Source organism: Podarcis melisellensis (assembly GCF_964234715.1).
Source record: "Podarcis melisellensis genome assembly, chromosome: 10".
Classification (NCBI taxonomy): domain Eukaryota; kingdom Metazoa; phylum Chordata; class Lepidosauria; order Squamata; family Lacertidae; genus Podarcis; species Podarcis melisellensis.
In genome coordinates this window covers 27723279-27743995 of record NC_138542.1, presented here as the reverse complement: position 1 = coordinate 27743995, position 20717 = coordinate 27723279, and the positions used below count along the sequence as shown (strand labels likewise).

The window sequence follows — 20717 nt, the reverse complement described above, 5'->3', positions numbered from 1 at the left end:
TCAAATGTTGCTGAGTGACGCCAAAAGAGGCCCTTGGGCCATGTGTTGGACCACCCTGCTCTATGCCATTCTCATGTTTGGGAATGCTCTATGGGAGTGGGAAACCTTTGGGGCTCAACATGTTGCTGGACTACAACACCCATCATCCCTGTCCATTGGTCATGTTAGGTAGGACTGATGGGAACTGAAGTCCAGCAACTTCTGGAGGGCTCACAGAGTACCTACTATTGCTCTGCGTTTTGTGACTAAAGTATTTCCAAGATTGAAAAGAATAAGGCAGCTTATACATAACATATCCAACTCACTTTGTTATAAGAATTCCTCATTGCAGGCAATTTTTTTACAGGACTATGATATTATTTTTAAACATGCATAATGGCTGTCTTGTGGAAATTATTGGAAAGGTTTTATTCAATAGTGTTTTTATACTTCAGAGTAATCTTCCAATTTGTTCAACTGGCAGAATGTCAGGATAGCAAATGATAAGTTTTAAGGACAACATTGCATTGCTGTCACTATATAAAGAACCTGTTATGTGTGTATCAGAAATCTATGTAGATAGAAATATAAAAATATAGATATATAGTATATTGAGTCTACCTTCACAATCAAGACAAGAAAAATTGTATATTTGGTATGAGATGTTATCTTTTTAAAGAAACCTGTAATTTAAAATAGCTATTTATCTGACCATATTCTGTCAAATTATTTCAAAACAACCTTTTGTTGCTTCTAGAATGGTACTATTCAGTGTGAGGCACTGATCTGCTCGCTTTCTGATTGTCCTCTTAATTCTGCTCCTGCATATATTGATGACAAGTGTTGCAAGGAATGCCAACGTAAGTGGCTGTTTTTCATAGATGTTTTGATGTCTCAGCATTATAACATTTCTAAAGCTTACATCCTATGCAGTAGTCTCCAGTTTGGATGGGACCATACTGTAGGCATGATTCATTTAAAGATAAGCATTTGAATACCATTGCTTTCAACAGGTGAATAAAGGTATACACCTGGCTCTCTATTGAAACCAATGACACTTGCACTAATGGCTAGATCATGACTGTAATTCATTCTTCATAATTACTTACTCCACTGGTTGCCTATCTGCCACCAGACCAAGTTCAAGGTTTTGTTGTTGACATATTAAAGCCCCAAACAGCTTGGGACCATGCTGTCTGGCAGACTGCCTCCCCTACTCTAGTCCATATTGATCTTTACGATCATCAGACGAGACCTTGATGGCCATACTGCAGTCAGCAGCAGAGTGCCATCTGGAAACCTCTTGGAAATGGCCTTTTTCATTTATAGCACCAACCCTGTGGAATACTCTCCCAAAAGAGATTCACAAAGTCCTATCTGTTGAATGCTTGATATTTTTTTCCTAAAAATCAGTTTCTTACTAAGGTTTGTTTGGATGTTTGAAAGTACCTATCCTGTTCAGTGGCTGACTGTCTGTTTTACTTATGGGCTTCCAGTTAATTTATTGTAATCTGGTTTTCATTTGCATGCCATGTTATTTATATTTTATAAATACAGAATGCTAAGCAAAAATGCCAAAAATGCTAAGCAAGATATACATTTTCTAATAAATGGCCAAATGTAAGCAATGTTAGTTTTAAATCTCTGTGCAATCCGTATGAATTATGGGAAAACATGCATTTGGAGCACAAAGAATTAAATGTGACTTTCACAACTAAAAAGAGTTTCAGTGTGTAAGTGTGTGGGAGGAGGTGGGTGAGTTGCTGTTGAAACTGCAGCTAACAGTGCAGTGCCAACTCCCTAGAGTTTGCATTAAGTGACAGAGATCAGAGCATTGCTTATTTCAGTTATGCTTCTAGCAGGCAAGTTCTCAAAATGGTCTTTAAAAATGGTTTTGTATTGTCTGACATTTTCATTAAGTGTTTTAGTAAGGCTGCTAAATGTATGAATGGATGAATGTATGAGTGAATGCTGACACTTCCTTAAAGGAAGCAGCCCAGAATCAATTGATACACTAAACAAAGATGCTTTTCCAGCCATTATTTTTTCATAAGGCTGTGTCTTCCATGCTTTCCATGGAAAAGGTTCCTGGTTCATACCATAGTGCTTTAGGTAGGGCTAGGAATGACTCTTGCCCACTGAATCCTTGAAGATCCATTGTCAGTGTTGACAGGGCTGAGCTTGATGGACGAGGGGTCTCACACAGTATGAGACAGCATCTTCTGTATGTAATATACAAGTATATGTACATAATATAATATCCAGCTTCCAAACCTTACAGCTATTGGATTGTACCCAATGTTAGCCCCAACTACTAGAGAAGACCCATTGAAATGAATGGATCAAAATTAGTCATGTCCATTAATATCAATGTGTTTATTGTAAGTAGGACTAGCAGTGGCTACAGCCTATTGTATTTAGCACACAGTATTCATACATGCATATGCAACATTTTGTTTAAAGTCCTAGATACTTCAAATGATGTGTCTAACAATCAATAATGAATAAATAACGAATCATGTAAGTAAATGTACTATGAGCAGGCTATTAAACTTTATTCTGAGAATTAAGTGGTACATGAACTCCTGAGCATTTATAAGATTCAGATTCCTCCATACTTCAAAAGATGAGCCTTCCTGTGGTGCAATGGGTCAGTGTACCTGGCTGTTAACCAGAAGGCTGGTGGTTCGAGCCCACCCAGGGACAGTTGTGGGAGGAATTCCTGTACTGCAGAAGCTTGGATTAGATGACCCTTGGGATCCCTTCTAACTCTTAAGATTATATGAAATAACTAATAATTAATCATTCCCCAGTGGCAGAGATGCAGTAACTAGATTGACTATAATTACCTAACTGAATGTGATTGGCTTGTTTCTGAACTAATTTCAAGCTCATATCACTGACGAATCCTTAAATATTTCAGAATTTTCATTCTAGATAATCTTTGTTACAGCTGTCAATCTCCTTCCAGACTGCATAAGTTCTTGATTTCATTGCAGTGATGGCAAAGGCAGTGGAATCATACCGCAACTCAGAATACAGTATTCTATAATCATAAAATTCAGTAGCAGATGGGCTTTACTCCTGTGTATGAAAATAGGTATTCATAATTAGCTATAGCTCTAGAATAAAATAAAATTCCCAGTAGCTGTTCTGCACACTTATGCTGAAATTTATCATATTTGCTGCAATCTTTCAAGCTCATAAGCAGGTGGGCAAGTGAGTCTAGGGGCACTGAGTGCAACATAGTGTTTCAGCAGGTGAACTAGCTGAGAGAATGGGCAATCTAGTCAGACAGGGCTATACGCAGTGGGAGACAACCTCATTGAGCAATGTATATGTGTGAGCCAAAGAAAATAGCAGCTAGAGAGAGGCTGAGGATGACAGAGTAATTGGAAAAATGTAGGTGAAATTAGATGCTTTTTGGAGGCTGCAGGAAGTTCATTGGTTTAAGGATAGAAAACCCAGCAGGCATGTGTTTGCATTGCCTTCTTGTGAGAAGTAGCTGTACGCTTCATTTCTCCTAGAAAAACATTTTAAATAACTGGTTTCAAACCACTGGAGAAGTCCTTAATGCAAGAAGCAAAGGTCCAGTTCATAAAAAAGGCATCAGTGGTGTGTTTTATCACAAAACACAGTAAACCCTGACATTTTGCGGTTTGAAATTACACCTGTGAAATGAGGTGGTAGGTGTTTGTATTAGGACAGTCTGGTTTTCAGAATGCTTTGTTATCAAAAAGCATTACTTCATCCATAAAGTGTTCTCCTAGAACCAAACTATAAAGCTGTGCATTCTGCAAAAGAGGAATGTTAGGAAATTCGGGAGCAAGTATCAAGATTGACAAGGAAAGAACGATCAGTTATTTGAATCAGATATGTCTACTCTAATTTCATAGCCAAAACACATTGTATCCCTCAGTTCACACAAAACAAAATACATTGGATACGGGCTAACCAAAGTTAAGCACTGTAAAGTTGCATTTGAACCAAATGCCTTTTGATTTAAGACTGTTTAGCTCTACAGTGGTGCCTCGCAAGACGAAATTAATTCGTTCCGCAAGTCTTTTCGTCTTGCGAGTTTTTCGTCTTGCGAAGCACGGTTTCCCATAGGAGTGCATTGAAAATCAATCATTGCGTTCCTATGGAAACCGCCTTCAGACCAGGTCCGGGGACAGTCTGTCCCCCGACCTCTTCTGAAGGCCGGCGGGGGGCGAAAGTCTTTGCTCCCCCCCTGCCTTCCCGGGAGAGCGGAGACTTCTCCGCTGTCCCGGGGCGATCTTAAAATGCTGGCGGGCGGCAAGCCCATAGGGAAATTTGTTTTGCGAAGCGCCTCCAAAACGGAAAACCCTTTCGTCTAGCGGGTTTTTCGTCTTGCGAGGCATTCGTCTTGCGGGGCACCACTGTATCAGACTTCAGTGGACTAAATTGACACAGATTCAAATAATTGTGCTTAATTGTATTGTGCACAGTGCTCAGAAGCCTACTTTAGTGATCAGTGGAAATAATGGCTAAAAATAATGACCACTTTGGTGAGCTGTGATATGATTTACTCAGTAAAGGAAATGAGCATTTTCTTTTCATATCACTACAAAATGATAGGGAAGAGCAGAAATTATAAAAGATAGGTTAAAATCAGATGAAGAGTTTAGATTAGAACAAAAAGAGAAGTTACACACATTGGTTGTTTATTTTTCACCAGATTTTTGTACAGTTCAGTAGAATCTGCATGTGAGATTCCTTTTTACAAGGCTGCTTACAGACAAAGCTGCTAGATTTCACTTCCTTCTCTCTGTGTTTCTCATTTATGGCTTTTCAGACTCCCATCTGTAACTAGTCGTGGAAGTGTGAATCTACTGAGTTTTGCAGTGAGACTTTTTTTTTTACAGTGCAGCAAAGCCACTGGCATTATCCAGTGCCTTATTTGTGTCAAAAAGAGATGCAGCTGCTTCATTATTTCCCTACTTGCCATCCAAGAATTCAGACTTTCCTGGGCTGCACTTCTTTGATCAATACTTTACAACAAATCATGATATCTTTGAGAAAGCCATAATGCAGTCTTGTAATGGAGGCTAGTAAAGTGGAATAGAGCACTCAAGGAAATGTCCATATAAATTAGAACATGTTATAAGAGCAGATTGGATAAGTGAGTGGTAAGACGGCCTTTGAAAATATGAAGTCACACTAAATGTTCAGAAAAAATTAAGTCAGTCACCTGCACGTGGATGTGGTATTCCCCTAGGGGGGGGGGAAACATTTGTTCTTCCCCTGCTTGCCTCTGCAATGACTTGCACATCCTACCACTGGTTCAAGAATGTTCAGTGCTAATTGCTTATTACCCAGTTGCTGTGCAAAAGCTACAAAGAATAGCAGTAAACTTGTCAAGCATTCTAACATGGAGAAGTTCCTCCATTGTGGAGATAAAATTGACAAAGGGTTTCAACTCTCTTATCGGATTAAGAGGAAAAAGCAGACAGCAGTGTAATCCTAATTATGCCTACTCAGAAGTAGGCTTTATTGATTTCAGTGGGTATCACACTTGGATAAACACATATAGGATTCCAGCATGAACTATGAAGAGACTGTGGCTTGAACGCTGACTACCAGATATAACCTCTACGGTTTTTATATTTGCATAGTCAACTGATCAAACCTACAGTACTTGGTATTGAATTGACTTGGTCCCATTGTTGTCACAGAATCTCTCCAATGTAATGCCCTAGCTAAATTGGCTAGATCCAATGGCTTAATTATTTATGAACCCTGTTCCCAAATGTGTGCCAAACCTACTTTTGCCCTCCAAATTAATTTGCATCATGACAGTAAACTCAGCATATACTGTACTCCCGGCTACAAGCTTGATTTGGAAACACTACAAGCTTGACTTGGAAGAGAACCAATACGACCATGTAGACAACTAGGATCTTTGCAATCAGGGTAGTCACTCTCTTCTCTCCCCTACCCCTCCTTCTTTTATGCATAGGCATCAAAATGCCTATGGAGCTCAGATTGCTGAAATGTGCTACTGTACTCCCACTATTTTTCATGGCAATGCCCGCAGTGCAGTAGTCTACCCTCAAATATATTTGTGACAGTTGCTAGACCCAAATTATATAGAAAATAGGTAGTTTCTGAACCAGTTTAGTTAAAAACAAAATACCTTCCATTAATATACTACTACCACCAACACTTACTCTGAACTAAGGCTTCAAGCTAACTTCCCATATATTGAGCTACGGAGGGGTTGGATTGAGTGGTGCTCATTTGCTTGCTTTTGCTGGCTCAGCTGGCTGCCACAGATGGAGTGACACAAACTTTCTTGCGCACCCACTGAATATGTGTGTGTGTAGAAGTCCTGTTGGTGATGTCTCTCCCAGTGGACACTGCTGCAAGATGGTCCCCAAAAGCAGCATTCTGAAGGCTGGACTGTGACCACACAGGATTCATTGGATCCTGAGCCAGTCTCATCGCCAACAATGGGACCAATGAGAATCCAATTGCTTCACCAGCCTGGAGCCAATCTGCCTACCCACCACCTTTTTTCCCTCCCTGCCAAACACTGTAACAAGTGGGATGCAGATGCCCCAGTAGGGAGTTAGGATTGGTGTACCACTTTGGTTTCAGCTACGTATTCTTGAGAAACAGGTAGGAATTGGATAAAATTATTCAAAAATACATAAAAAAACACATTTTAATGTATTTTTAATCTTTGTTGGAAGCTGCCCAGATGGGCAGGGTACAAATAAATTATTATTATTATTATTATTATTATTATTATTATTATTATTGCTTTTATTTTGGTTTGAATGTATCGAAGTTTTCAATCCATTCTTAAAGTATTTGCCTTTGAGTACTGGTTCTGGTATCTACAGCGAATAGCATTGTCAATATGGGAAATTGTGTGAACGTACAGAAAAGATCTTATAATGCTAATTAAATAACTTAGAGTTATTCTGTTTTGCTGCCTAAGGTATAAATAATAAAATAGAATGTTTAAGGAAATATGAATTCATTAAGACGACGTGTCACACATATATGAAACTTGTCTTCTTTAAGGAGTTAAAGTATCATAATATTTGCAATATTTTGCCAGGGGAGAATTAAAAATATCATCATACAGCAAATGTGCTTTAGGGGTTTTTCTTTGTTTTCTCCTTTTAAAGAATTTATAATTTATTTTATGTCTAGATGTTTAGCTCTTTTCCTCTTCATTTCACCCTCACCAGGGAGTTTGCAGAATACAAAACTCCCTTCGGCTAATTATTACTGTAATTTTGTTTCCTGTGCATAACAACGTTTAAGATGTTTTAAGGGACAGAGTTTTCATATTGACTGGGAAATGTCATTTAGCAATGCTCTAATGCTGTATTCTTATTGCAGGTTAGTTTACAGTCCTAACCCCCCAGACACCCCCCCATATATGAAAGTGCAGATATGCAGCTATTTCAGTATTCCCTAGCAAACATTTATTCATATTTGTGTAGGGAGTTCATATAACTAAAGCTGCTGCATAGCCCAAACCCAGAAAAGCTGTGACTGGCTGTAAAAGGTAGACAATATACTAATCATTCAGAGTGACTTACAAGTGAAATCAAAATCCAAAAACAAAAAGCCCCTGTCAGGATCCTTCCAGCTGGGTAGCAGATGACTCTGTGGGAGGGAAGGGATATTTTACACTTTCTATTACCATTTTGTTGAGCTTTAAAGACAAATATATAGTTATTAGGAAGGGAACGAGATGAAGCTGGCCCTGTTCTATGTTCTATACAACAGTTTAGTGATTCTTCTGATCATTATTTACTGGAAGGTATCTGCCCCACCCCTAGAGTGACGCGGGTGGTGCTGTGGGTTAAACCACTAAGTCTAGGACTTGCCAATCAGAAGATCAGCGGTTCAAATCCCCACGATGGGTTGAGCTCCTTTTGCTCGGTCCCTGCTCCTGCCAACCTAGCAGTTCGAAAACATGCCAGTGCAAGTAGATAAATAGGTACCGCTCTGGCGGGAAGGTAAACAGCGTTTCCGTGCACTGCTCTGGTTCACCAGAAGCGGCTTAGTCATGCTGGTCACATGACCCGGAAGCTTTACGCCGGCTCCCTCGGCCAATAAAGCAAGATGAGCGCCGCAACCCCAGAGTCCGTCACAACTAGACCTAATGGTCAGGGGTCCCTTTACCTTTACCTTTATCTGCCCCACCCCATCCCCCAAACTCTAAGGAAATTTGGAACTCCACAAATGGTGACATGTGAAGAACTGTTCTGTATAAGGGACAGGATTCCTTCTGCACACATGCAAATGATAACAACAACAACAACAACAACAACACCCACACACTCAAAAGGGCCTGAAGAAGCATACATTCTTGCATGGGGCTTTGCTGGTATTTTCTATAACAGCTTACACAAACTTTTTTGTGTTTAGAGAACATTAGCTCAAAGCTGTCATTGACAATTGCATGTTTTTGTTTAAACCTACATATACTGTAAATGGTAGGATTAGTGAAGCAAATTAGTTTCTCAAGCATGATGGTTTTCCATTGCAGCTGTAAAAGGCATCTTACATTGTTCTGAGAAAAAAACCCTGTTTTTTCTGGTTTGCACTTTGGAGCATCTGTTTTCCCCAGTTACCATAGTAAGTGGACGGTTGGACTCTGTAGATAGGCAGTGATAAATGGCAGTGATTCACCCTATATAATCACCACCTTTAAAAAGACGTTGGTAGACACTACTAATTCTCAAGCTATGTTTCTAAAATAGATATGGATTATTATGTACTATGCCTCATGTAGGAAATCACCAGTTAGTTACAGTTTCAAGCTGTGGTCCCTTTTCCTTTGAACAAACATTTTTAATTCATTCCTGGAACTGTAAAAATTTCTTTTCCGAAGTGAGTTTATAGATGTAGCCATTGCTACATCTTTTCAGGCAATTGTTTTGTCATCCAATAAACACACAGCAGTAGCTCAGTCAGTGTGGGGGATCAAAATGTAATTTGGCAGTTATGTTTTAGAGAATGCATTTTTTAAGTGCTCGCATTGTAGAGTCGTACCGAGAGGTCGTGTCAGCTTTCTTCTTTGTAACCCAGTGTATCTGGGGGGGGGGGGAATCCCACCTAGAGGGTTAGCTCTGCTGAAGCAAAATCTCTGTGCCTGCTTCTTTCCTTGTACCTCAGCCCTACATAACACAGACATTACTTTTCAGGGCCACTCAACCCTCTTGCAAGGATTTTGTTTTTTAAAGGCAATATAGAGGGGAAGAGAAAGTTGAGCTGCATGAATTGCATTCTGGTTGCACAACCATTGAATGCCACTCCTAATATTCGCTTATTAAGAAAATACTTTCTCCTTCCTTCCCCAGCACAGAACTGCTACGTGGTGCAGAAATTTTATGCATGGAATGTGGTTGCATGAATGACAGGAGGCATAATTTTGTTGGTTGGTGTCCTAACTAATATGGGGAGTAGCACACTCCCCATGTCTAACCCACAATACTTTCTAAACCCTTTGATGGCTTGTGTTGGTAGTCTGCTTTCCCATAGGCATACTCAAGGTAGCCAACAAAACTTGGCATTGCTGTCAGCAATTATACCAAATAAGTATATTAAAAATAGAAATGTTAGGATGAAAAAGCCCTAATAGTGCAATAAATAATGGAGGACTGGGTGTTACTGGGAGCTAATAAAGTCCTGGGGCCACAGCATGGATGTCAATTAGACGGTGGACCTTGCCTCTCCTATTTAGCAGTCACAGATATCTGCTATGTCAATAGGAAATATTAGGTTACCTGCTTGGAAGCTGAGTGTTCCAGGCAGATGCTGGACTGTTCATGCAAAGTTTTTGTAACAGAGAAGGGGGAAACCTAGCAATTATCCACAAGGCTATCGTCTTTGCTGATGGAATTCGTTATCATTTGTCTTCCTCAGCACCTTCTTTAGATCTGTTCTTCCTTAATATTATTATTTAAGTGACAGTTGAGTCAATCTCCCTGTGACAAGTTATGTGCTAGATTGGGACTAATGCTTGTGTAACATTAGGAAAGCTTGGGAAAGGGCTGCCTGAAAATACCCAATAATTATTATTTTTTCTTGGCATGCTATAGAAATTCCTTGCCCTAAATGGTGTTTAAATGTGAATGTCAATAGAAACTGGTGTTCTAATTAAACAACAATGTATAAAGATAATCTCACTGCATGCTAAGTATAGATAGCAACAAAAAACCACCCCACAAAAACCCATTTATAAACCAAAGTTTTCCCCTTTGCAAACAGCTTTTAAAACAGGTGTTATTGTTTTTATATATTTTAAAAAATGATGTAATTGTCATGGCAATGCATTTGAGACTAAAAATATTGGCTAGTGAGCAATTCCTTAAGTGTTTTATTATATTCTGAGTACCCTGAATATTATGCTATATAATATTCTAAGAACAATATACAGTATATTCAATCTAACCCCAACAGAGTACACAAGGCTAATTGACAAATACTATTTGAATATTTAGGGATGACCTGTTGCATAGCTATAGGGCACATGCTTAGCTCTGTTGGTTTAATTTTCAAGGTAATGCTGGAAAAGGCTTCAATCTGGAACCCTATTGAGTCTCTGAACACAAAGCTAGATGGGCCATTGGCCTATTTCAGTATAGGTTTGTAAACCACAAACCAGCTAAGCAGGTGAGGTTTGACGTAAGCGAATATATTTTCATTTATAGCTTTAATGGAATGCTTATCTAATTAAGTGGATGTATATCACTTCAACAAGTTTATAGAAACTGTATCTTATTACTAGAAAAACCTGTGTGTCTATAAGGTGTTTGGATATCAAACTCTTTTTGCTTACCTACTATCTACAAAATTCCCCAGGGAAGAGCCTTCAGCAAATATCTGTTGGGAGATTTCGGAAGTGAAATTTCTGGAAGCAAGCCTGCAGCTAGGAGCTGTCACTCACAGTTTTCTCCTCAAAGCACTAGGGCAAGCCTTGTGCCACTGAAGAGAATTAGGGTTGATCCAGTGCAGTGCTTTAGAGCATCAAGCTGTCATGGTCACTTTTATGAAAATTCAAGAAAATGAGTTATGCTAGATCTTTTCACCAGTAGGATGGCTAATCCTGTTCAGCTGAATATCAGTGGAACTAGGCAGTAACAGATTGTTGTAATAATTATACTTGTTCTCCATGTTGCTTCTCCCCTCCATATGGATCACACACCACCTGAGATTTCACATATCTATCATGCAGATAGGTGAGAGTTCAGAGGGTAATACATATGCTGTGAATGTTGTACAGGTCAAGTGTTTGGAATTGATATAATCAAGACAAGCCTGTTCCAAGTACATCCATCTAATATAGAGAGCTGCAGTGAGCAGAAGCTGTTTAAATACTCAACAATGGAAATAAGGAAATGGAAATGCAGTACAGTATTTAATACAGTATTTAACTATCAGGTTGTTTTTGAAGGGCATGGTAGTGCAATCTGGGTATTTCAGCATATATTCACTTTACAAACTATTCCTAATAATGTTGCAATGATTTGATAATTAATTTGGCTAGAATCATTAGTCAGAAACACTTTGATTCACTAAAACGTTCCTCACTGATTAGTGCCATGGTTTTATGCGATCTGAACATAGATTTATCGCTGAAAAATATAAACAATGGGTTGGATCCAGACTTGTTATGCAATCCCGAATATGTATACTCAGAAATAAGCTTCACTGAGTTCAGCAGGACCTACTCTTGGGAAACTGTGTATGGTGTGCTTAAAGTAGATCAACATGCTATGCTCAGTTAAGATAGATCTACAGCTGAAAATAGTGTATCTGGTGGCCCTCAAAAAACATAGCTGGTCATTTGGATCTTTCAGATCAAATAATTTTAGGTGAGGCATTTCAAGGACAGTAAACCAATTTGCTCTTGACTAAAATGACATTGCGAATGGGCTATCTCTCACTCAGTGGCTACATTTAAGAAAAGCCCACTATCCTGTTATTTCTGTGATATTTCTGGAACAGACGTTAAGATGAATGAAGATAAAACAGCCCAATAGGGAGTTATCAGTGACAAAATAAACACATTCTCATACCTAGGAGAGATGCCGACAGGCATAAATGAAATCTTCACTGGACATTGCACTTACATACTTCAGTTCAAGATGACCTGCCTTTCACCCTTATTTCCAAGGTCAAAATAGACATCAAAATCCTGTTGGCACAGGAAACAGATACATACAGGCTTGTGAAATTTGCAGTTAAGAGGCAGAATATATATTCTCTTTAAAAAGGATATAGCTAATACAAGTTGGGAATGCTGAATAGAGCATTCCACATCTTGCTTTGGTGGAAAGCAAAGTGAATTGGAAATGGAACTTAGTGTAATCCATCACTTGGCATAGATGCATAAGCTGTCAACGTTTCCCTTTTTAAAAGGGAAATTCCCTTATTCCGAATAGGATTCCTCACAAGAAAAGGGAAAAGTTGACAGCTATGCATAGATGGTTCCAGTAATGGCACACTGAACAGGAGAGGGATGTTGCTTATACTGTACTAGATTTCCCCATACACAAATTATCTGAACAGACCATCTAAGCTTATGGATGCATGTGAACACATAGACAGTCCCCCAAAAGAAATATGCAACCACAGACAATCACATGTCACCATAGACAATCACATATTATGTTGGCATACATGTAGTAGAAAAATACAAGAATATTATACTTGCCTGCTCCTTTCCATCTATGCTGGTAGTCTTCTCTGTTACTTACCTTGGATTTATAAGATTTTTTATTTTAACAAAACCCCCAAATGCTTAAAATTTCAACAACAACATTACCACTATTTCATTTCTTTTTCAAGAAAAGACTGAAGTTCTCAAAGGTCTTGGGATTTGGCTTTATTATTAGTATGTATTAAATTTGTATACTGTCCTTCACCTGAAGATTGCAGGGCAGTTCACAACTGAAAAATACAAAATGAGAACACATAATACACAATAAAATGAAAACAAGAAGCAGGCCAATAACCCCTCTCCCACAAACACATTTTTAAAAGCCATAAAATCAGCCGAGTGCTTGGTTGAAGGAAATCGTTTTCACCTGGTACCTAAAGATATGTAAAGAAGGTCCAAGGTGAGCCTCCCTGGGGAAAGCATTCCCCAAACAGGGAGCCACCACAGACAAGGCCCCTTCTTGTCTTGCTAACCTCTGGACTTCTTGTGGAGGAGTCACATGAAGACAGATAGGAAGTTCACCTCTAAAGCATCCCATTCATGCTCTGACCTTGAAGCCAGTTATCCCACAACCAGTCACTTTTCTATCTAATTTACATTGCCTATGTTTCTAAGTGGCCATTACACGATGTCTAAGCTTACATGATCTCGCATGCTCTGCCAGTGTCTTAAATATGAAATATACTCGGGGTATTTAATGTTAAAACTTGTGTACCTAAATTAAACCAAAGTTTTGTACTGTTTTCAATTCTGCAGCAATATGTGTGTTTGAAGGCAAAACATACTTTGAAGGTGAAAGAGAAACCGTACGTTCAAACTCAGGGGATTGCATTCTGTTTGAATGCAAGGTAAGATCACTGTTAGCTTATTCTCTTCCTTGTAATGTGCCCTTACCCATAGTTAAACCTGAAAAAAAATATGGTAGCAGTGGCTTTCTAGGTTTGATGTGTTTTGCCAGTTTTTATACCAATCTTAACTGAATATATATATATATATAAGATGACGAGTGAGACCTCGTCGAAACGTCGCCTAGACACCCCAACTTTTACACGGGAAGACACCCGAGGACACCAAAACCTGCATTCCTGTACCCGTGAAAATCTACGAAAGCAAATATATATATATATATATATATATATATATATATATATATATATATATATATATATATGGTTCTATGTAAGTTTAAGTCCCTTAGTGGTATGCTTGTTTTGCAAGACAAATGTTTTGGAAAAGTGGGGTGTTATTGAACAAGAGAATGCATAAGGTTGCTGGTAATGTCGCTGCACAATATATTGTACAACAGTTGCACAAACAGTTTTTGCCATTGCAGCTGTTGCATAGGATTTTTTTGTTGAACATTATTATTAAAACTCATCTGACACGGCAGGATAGCCCATACCAAGGGTCGGCAAAGTTTTTGTGGCTTGGGCCGGTTCATGGTCCTGGAGACGCTGCGGTGGGCTGGAGTGTGTGCTTGCGCAAATGCTATTTCCAGTGCTCCATCCAGCACAGAGGAGGTGTGTGCAGCTTCCCATTGGCTGCAGGAAGCTCCTGCAGCCAATGGGAAGCTGGCCAGAGTTGCAGGAGGCAGTCCCCGCTCTGCTCTGCGCCGGTTTAGCGCAGCGCATGGGAGCTGACTGAGCAGGCAGTGGGGGTCCATGGGCCAGATAAACGACTCCCGTGGGCTGCTTGTGGTCCATGGGCCTTAGGTTGCCAACCCCTGGCCCATACACTAGCAGACAGAGCATGTTGGATACGGTCTTGTTTTGTTTTGATTTCTGTTATCTGAGGAGAAAATTGAGAATGTGGAACACAATAACCAGGAAGTTCTCACATTTGGGTCCTGATCCCTATATATAAAATTCACTTCTTTATAATTATAACTAGCTAATAAGCTCTGCATCACCCTAGCCACATTGTGTACAATATTTAACTAACTTTGTAATATTGTTTCATTATAATTATTGAAAGGTTCAGTAATGTGAGATTTTGTTAGTGCTTTTGCTTTTACTTTAAAGCTGAATTTTATACAAAGTTTCTTCCTCCACACAATACTTTCCTGACATATGGCTATTGACTTTTGTAGAGAGAGAGAAAAAGAAGAATATTGATAAAACTGAGATCAGCTTATTTAAGCTTCTGGATTGTTGTGAGAAAGGAACTCTGAAAGAAAAATGAGTTTTGAGTTTCTTCTATCTGTAGCAACCTGCTAGTAATCCATATCAATGAAAGCATCTGTCCTTTAAAAAAAAAAACTTTGGGGTAGAAGTGAAACTATTCTTAGTATTTTAATTACCGTATTTTTCGCCCTATAGGACGCACCGTCCCATAAGGCGCACCTAGTTTTTTTTGGGGGGGAAATAAAGGGAAAAAAATTATTTCCCCCCCAGGCGCGGGGCTGGGGCGGGGGAGGCCCGCCGGAGCTTCCCCTGACCCCAGCCCCCAAACAGGCAGCTCTCTGCAAGCCGTGGGAGCCCAGGGCTGGCTCCCGCCGCTTGCAGAGAGGTCCGCGAAGCCTGGACGTGCTGAGCTCAGCGCGTCCAGGCTTCCGCATGCAGGCACCTCTCCGCAAGCGGCGGGAGCGCTCCCCCCGCTTGCGGAGAGGTGCGCGAAGCTTGGACGCGCTGAGCTCAGCGCGCCCAGGCTTCCGCATGCAGGCACCTCTCCGCAAGCGGCGGGAGCGCTCCCCCCGCTTGCGGAGAGGTGTGCGAAGCTTGGACGCGCTGAGCTCAGCGCGCCCAGGCTTCCGCATGCAGGCACCTCTCCGCAAGCGGCGGGAGCGCTCCCCCCGCTTGCGGAGAGGTCTGCAAAGCCTGGAGATCGAGAGGGGTCTGTGCGCACCGACCCCTCTCGCTCTTCAGGCTTCAGCGAAAGCCTGCATTCGCCCCATAGGACGCACACACATTTCCCCTTCATTTTTTGAGGGGAAAAATTGCGTCCTATAGGGCGAAAAATACGGTAAACATTTTGATTCATTGCTTCTCTATGGTTTTGCTCCTATGGATTTTTTTATGAAGTTGAATGATGACAAAAAAAACCCTGGCTGTTGAGTAACTTATACTTTCTAGCTGCATTTTTATTGTATTGCATGCTTTAAATCTGCATATGCACTTAATTTGGTGTTTTTTAAAAAGTATATGATGATCTTTCCCCCTCAACAGGACTACAAAATGCAACGTATAGTGAAGTCAGATTGTCCCACCTTGAACTGTCCTGAATCTCAGCAAATCTCCCTATCTAACAGCTGCTGTAAAGTTTGTAAAGGTAAGGCAAATGAAAGAATTTACTCTTGCAACCACGCAGGGAAATGAACAGCTGAGATACAAAGATTGAGTGAACTGGGGCACATTTATATATTTATTCATTTAACCCAAAACCAATCTCCACATGGAAACCAAGGTGTGGGATCTAATTAATAGAATGTGGGTGAGCCAACCTGTGAATGGTTCCTCTACTTTCTCTCTCAAGCATCACCCTCTCAAGTGAGTAAAAAGGCCTTCCTGATCCATCCCTACTTTGGGGCCCCAGCAACTCCAGGTAGATGTTACTTGTTGGTACCGAAGGTGCTGCCTAACCATGCCGCTGAGTCCCACAGCCCTGAAGGCAAGTCTTAGGACTACGCCACTTACCCTTAAAGATGCCTGAAGTTGCTCGCCAAACCTAAACTGCATCACAACTACTTGCACCTACCTTATAAAGGTAAAGGGACCCCTGACCATTAGGTCCAGTTGTGGACGACTCTGGGGTTGCGGCACTCATCTAGCTTTATTGGCATGACTAGGCTGCTTCTGGTGAACCAGAGCAGGGCACGGAAACACTGTTTACCTTCCCGCTGGAGTGGTACCTATTTATCTACTTGCACTTCATGTTTTCGAATCGCTAGGTTGGCAGGAGCAGGGACTGAGCAACAGGAGCTCACCCTGTCGTGGGGATTCGAACCACTGACCTTCTGATCGGCAAGCCCTAGGCTCTGTGGTTTAACCCACAGCGCCACCCGCATCCCTACCTTATAATGTGGTCAAGTAACCTCTTTAAAGACTATCCCTCCTTTAAGTTCCAGGCTACCACATCAGTACAGAGCAGGCAAAACAAGCAGCCCAGCAAGGCCAATCCGCTCACTAGCAAAAAATCCACCCTCAGGGCCCCAAAAACAACTAGCCAATGCCTGCACTGTCTATAGGGTGGGAGGATAGGTAGCCAACAGAATGAAGAGGATGCCAGAAGAATGAGGTGGGCTTAAATAGCCCTCCCACCCACTCCTAGTATCAGTGTTGCATGCCTCTGCACATGGAAGTCACTTCTCAGGCCTCTACAGTTCCTGAGCAGCTGCAGCAGCTGCTTGCCGCCACAACTGCTTTGAGCATGGTGACCGTGGGAATGCTGAAAAATGAAAAACTTCTCATGCATCTGATAAAACGAGCAAACGTTTATGCCACAATAGATCTATGAATCTTCAAAGTGCCGCGATACCCACCCTGTTTTGTTGCTGCGTCAATATACTAACATAGGTACCCTTTTGAAAAAATCCCTTTGAATAGTATCAGCCGGTGACTGTCTGAGGATGGAAGGGAATCTGTCAGCAGAATGGGGAAGAAAGCAATTTGTGGTCTCCCCCCCCCACACTCCTGCAGCACTCTCCAACCCCCTGTGTGGGGGGGTCCCCCAATCCACTGGAGCAGATTTAGAGGGGGGGGCTCCAGGAGGGGGTGGGATTGCTGAAAATGGCATCCTTCCATGTTCCAGCTGCTAGAAGCAGGACTGTTGCAGTTACCTAAATAGTAGGGAACATATGGATTGCTTCCATGCTGTTCCTGCTGGGCTGTGATCGTGGCTGATTGTGTGTACTTCATAATAGCTGTAGTTGCTTTATCAGTTAACATGGTTTGGTTTGCTGATAGAACACCGAATTCCCACTTTAATGTTGTTCACTACAGAGAGTTAAAGGAATACGGAGGATTATAATCTCACATTTATCACATAGCACTTTGAACAGATGGTGTGTGCCCTGATTTGCAATGCAGGGTAAAAGATAAAGGTATTCTCTGGGGTTTTCTTGTCTGCTGTTCTCATCCAGGGCGATATTGGTTCCTTCAAAGCTGTGAACAGTTGCATCTCTCCCCTCCCCCCTCACACACACACTTCTGGTTTTTCTAATAGATAAACCATTGCAAATATGAAACAAGTTTCCAGTCTCCTGGGTTTCACCATATACCTGTGTTTCAAAAAAGAAAGCCACATTCGGTTCCTGGGTTATCCAGGCACCAAGTATGTAATTAGTGAAATCAGACATAAAAATTAAATGAAAGAATATGACAGAAACTGGCTAAGATCTTGGCTATCCTATCTATTGAAATAAACTCAAAAGGACATTTTCATGGATGGATTTAAAATATTTAAATGGCTCTGAGGGATATGTTCATTATGATATTTCTTGATTATTCATGGAGACCACACAGGCTTGAGAAGTGTAATTGGCAGGTTTCATGCTTGTTATCAGAACATTCCCATGTCTGTCTGTGTGTGGGGCAGCTTGAATTTGCCTGTCAGGAGCTGCCTACAGATCTTAGCTCTGAAAGCCTAAATTAGTATATAATTAATCTCTGTACTTGCTCTCTCATAGTGCCGCATAGCCACAAGGAGCATATTGATCAATAATGAAAATGTAACCGCCATCTCCTGTGATGCTCAGGTTCTGACACAAACTGATAGAAGCCGGGAAAAGTCTAGCCTAAGGCTAATACTTTGTCCTTAACTAGGGCTCCTTTGTGAGGGAAGACAGAACAGGACAAAGGCTGCCATAGGACCAAATACTGCTATTCATAAGCAAATAGAAAAGCCATAAATGCTGAGGGTGACATACAGATTGGGAACAAAGAATGGCTCTTAGTAGACATTCTTGCTTCAGAATTAACTACTAATTAGCTGGCTACCCCTGCTGAGGAGCAGAGGAGGTGGCTGGGCAGACAACATACAGCTTCCGAGTCATTTCTGGTAAGCAGTGTTATTGTCCCACAATGGCAGCTGACAATTTCTGCTTGTGAATCACTTGCACTGACCATGGCTGTCACATCCTTCCAAGTGTTGAGGACCATTTTACTGAACATTTGAACACAATGAGAAATCCAGGAATGTAAGAGTTGGGAGGAAAGAGAATGTACCACTTGGAAGGATGTTACAGGTGACATCACATGCATACTACCCATAAGTTACACCCCCCCCCATAAATGTTTTCTGCATTTGCCCATAGTGACTTGCCCATGAATGCCCTCAGAGATTTATGGCTGGATAAGGCTTAAAACTGGTGCCTTGCACTTCAAAACACTAAAACTATTACATTTCTCTTTAGCGTTGGCCATTGTCAAGAGGTGGTAACTGTTAATTAAAGGCAGATAGTTGAATTCACCTATGCTATTTAACTAGATTATATACCTGACACGGGTGGTGCTGTAGTCTAAACCACTGAGCCTCTTGGGCTTGCAGATCAGAAGGTCAGTGGTTTGAATCCGCATGATGGAGTGAGCTCCCATTGCTCTGTCCCAACTCCTGCCAACTTAACAGTTCGAAAGCAGGCCAGTGCAAGTAGATAAATAGGTACTGCTGCGACAGGAAGGTAAACAGAGTTTCCATGCACTCTGGTTTCTGTCATGATGTTCTGTCGCACCAGAAGTGGCTTAGTCATGCTGGCCACATGACCTGGAAAGTTGTCTGTGGACAAACACTGGCTCCCTTGGCCTGAAAGTGAGATGAGTGCCACAACCCCATAGTTGCCTTTGAGTGGACCTAACTGTCCAGGGGTCCTTTACCTTTTTTACCTTTTAGATTATAATGATGATAGCATTGATCTGGGTCAATTGAACATAAATTTTCCTCTTGAGCTTTAGAAGCCTTGGTTTAGTTCTCACAGTGGCAACCACCAGTTCAAGTGTTTTGATAATCATAATCAAGTTAGCCTTTGCCAACCTGTGTAGTTTGGACCATTATTATTATTTATTAAATTTGTATACCACCCTATACCTGCAGGTCTCAGTGCTCTGTTAGCTGGGGCTAATGGGAGTTGTGGTCCAGAAAACCTGGAGGGCACCATGTTGGCAAACACTGCTCCTAAGTACTTGAAAATGAGAGAGGTTGTAAACTATAATGGTTGTTGAGGAAGAAACTACTCACTGGTTCTGCTGATGAGGTGCTAGGCTCTAAGTATCAAAAGCAAAATTCATATAGCAGCTGGTGGGGCATAGTTGCTCACTTGGCTTCTCAGTGTCGAGTGTTGCTGTCAGATACCAAGAGGGAAAGTGAGAGGAGCTGGAGGCAATGGGGAGTTTGGTATGGTGTGGAATGGTTCTGCTGCTGCATCTTCACCACACCAAGCTCCCTGCTGCCTCTCTTCCACTCTCAGTACCCAGCAGCAGTGAATGCCATTAGAAAGCCAAGTGAGTAATACTGCCCTGTCCTGGCAGCCACTACTGAATATACGTTTGACAAGTTTTTAAAAAAATCTGCTCCACTTCCTAGTGGGGAGGAATTGTGGTGGACTACGTGGCCACCCACTCCCCACCGGGGGTGGAGGACTTTGCCCCCCGTTGCCTGGGGATCCTGGCCACGTCAGATCCCAGCCAGCCAATCTGCTGGTTGGAGGGGGCGTGGCCAGGACAGTTTAAACCGAGGAGTGAGCCAGAGGACTTCCTCTTTGGCTCGCTCCCTCAATCACCCGCCCTTCCTTCCTATTTCGCAGGTTAGGCACTGGCCTTGCTATGGACCTCGGTTGGTCGCCTTGGTTGTCCAAAGGGCCTGGTAGGAATTTTTTCCACTTGGCAAATTGGCACTGGCCACTTGGTTTTCGCCTACCTCATAGCAATCATCACAACTTTGTTAGGGTTGCGGTTAGGCATTGTTTGACCTTGTGTGGGTGAGGGGAGGTGTGGCCATCACCTGCTCCTCCATGCTTAAGGGTATTCCATTAAAGGAATCCGGGGGTGCTGATCTTGTCCGAAGTCTGGTTGGGGGCTAGGGCCTTGACACGACC

The 20717-nt window shown here is 41.5% G+C and overlaps 1 protein-coding gene across 2 annotated transcripts in view; it reads left to right on the top strand.

Annotated features, from left to right (window-relative positions):
* NELL2 (neural EGFL like 2) overlaps positions 1-20717 on the top strand; it is a 106691-nt gene that overhangs the window by 34556 nt on the left and 51418 nt on the right. For both annotated transcript variants that reach the window (XM_081928963.1, XM_081928962.1), the window contains exons 9-11: positions 737-839; positions 13451-13542; positions 15859-15961. In XM_081928963.1, the coding sequence (XP_081785089.1) occupies positions 737-839; positions 13451-13542; positions 15859-15961 (298 nt within the window). The remainder of the gene's footprint in view (positions 1-736; positions 840-13450; positions 13543-15858; positions 15962-20717) is intronic.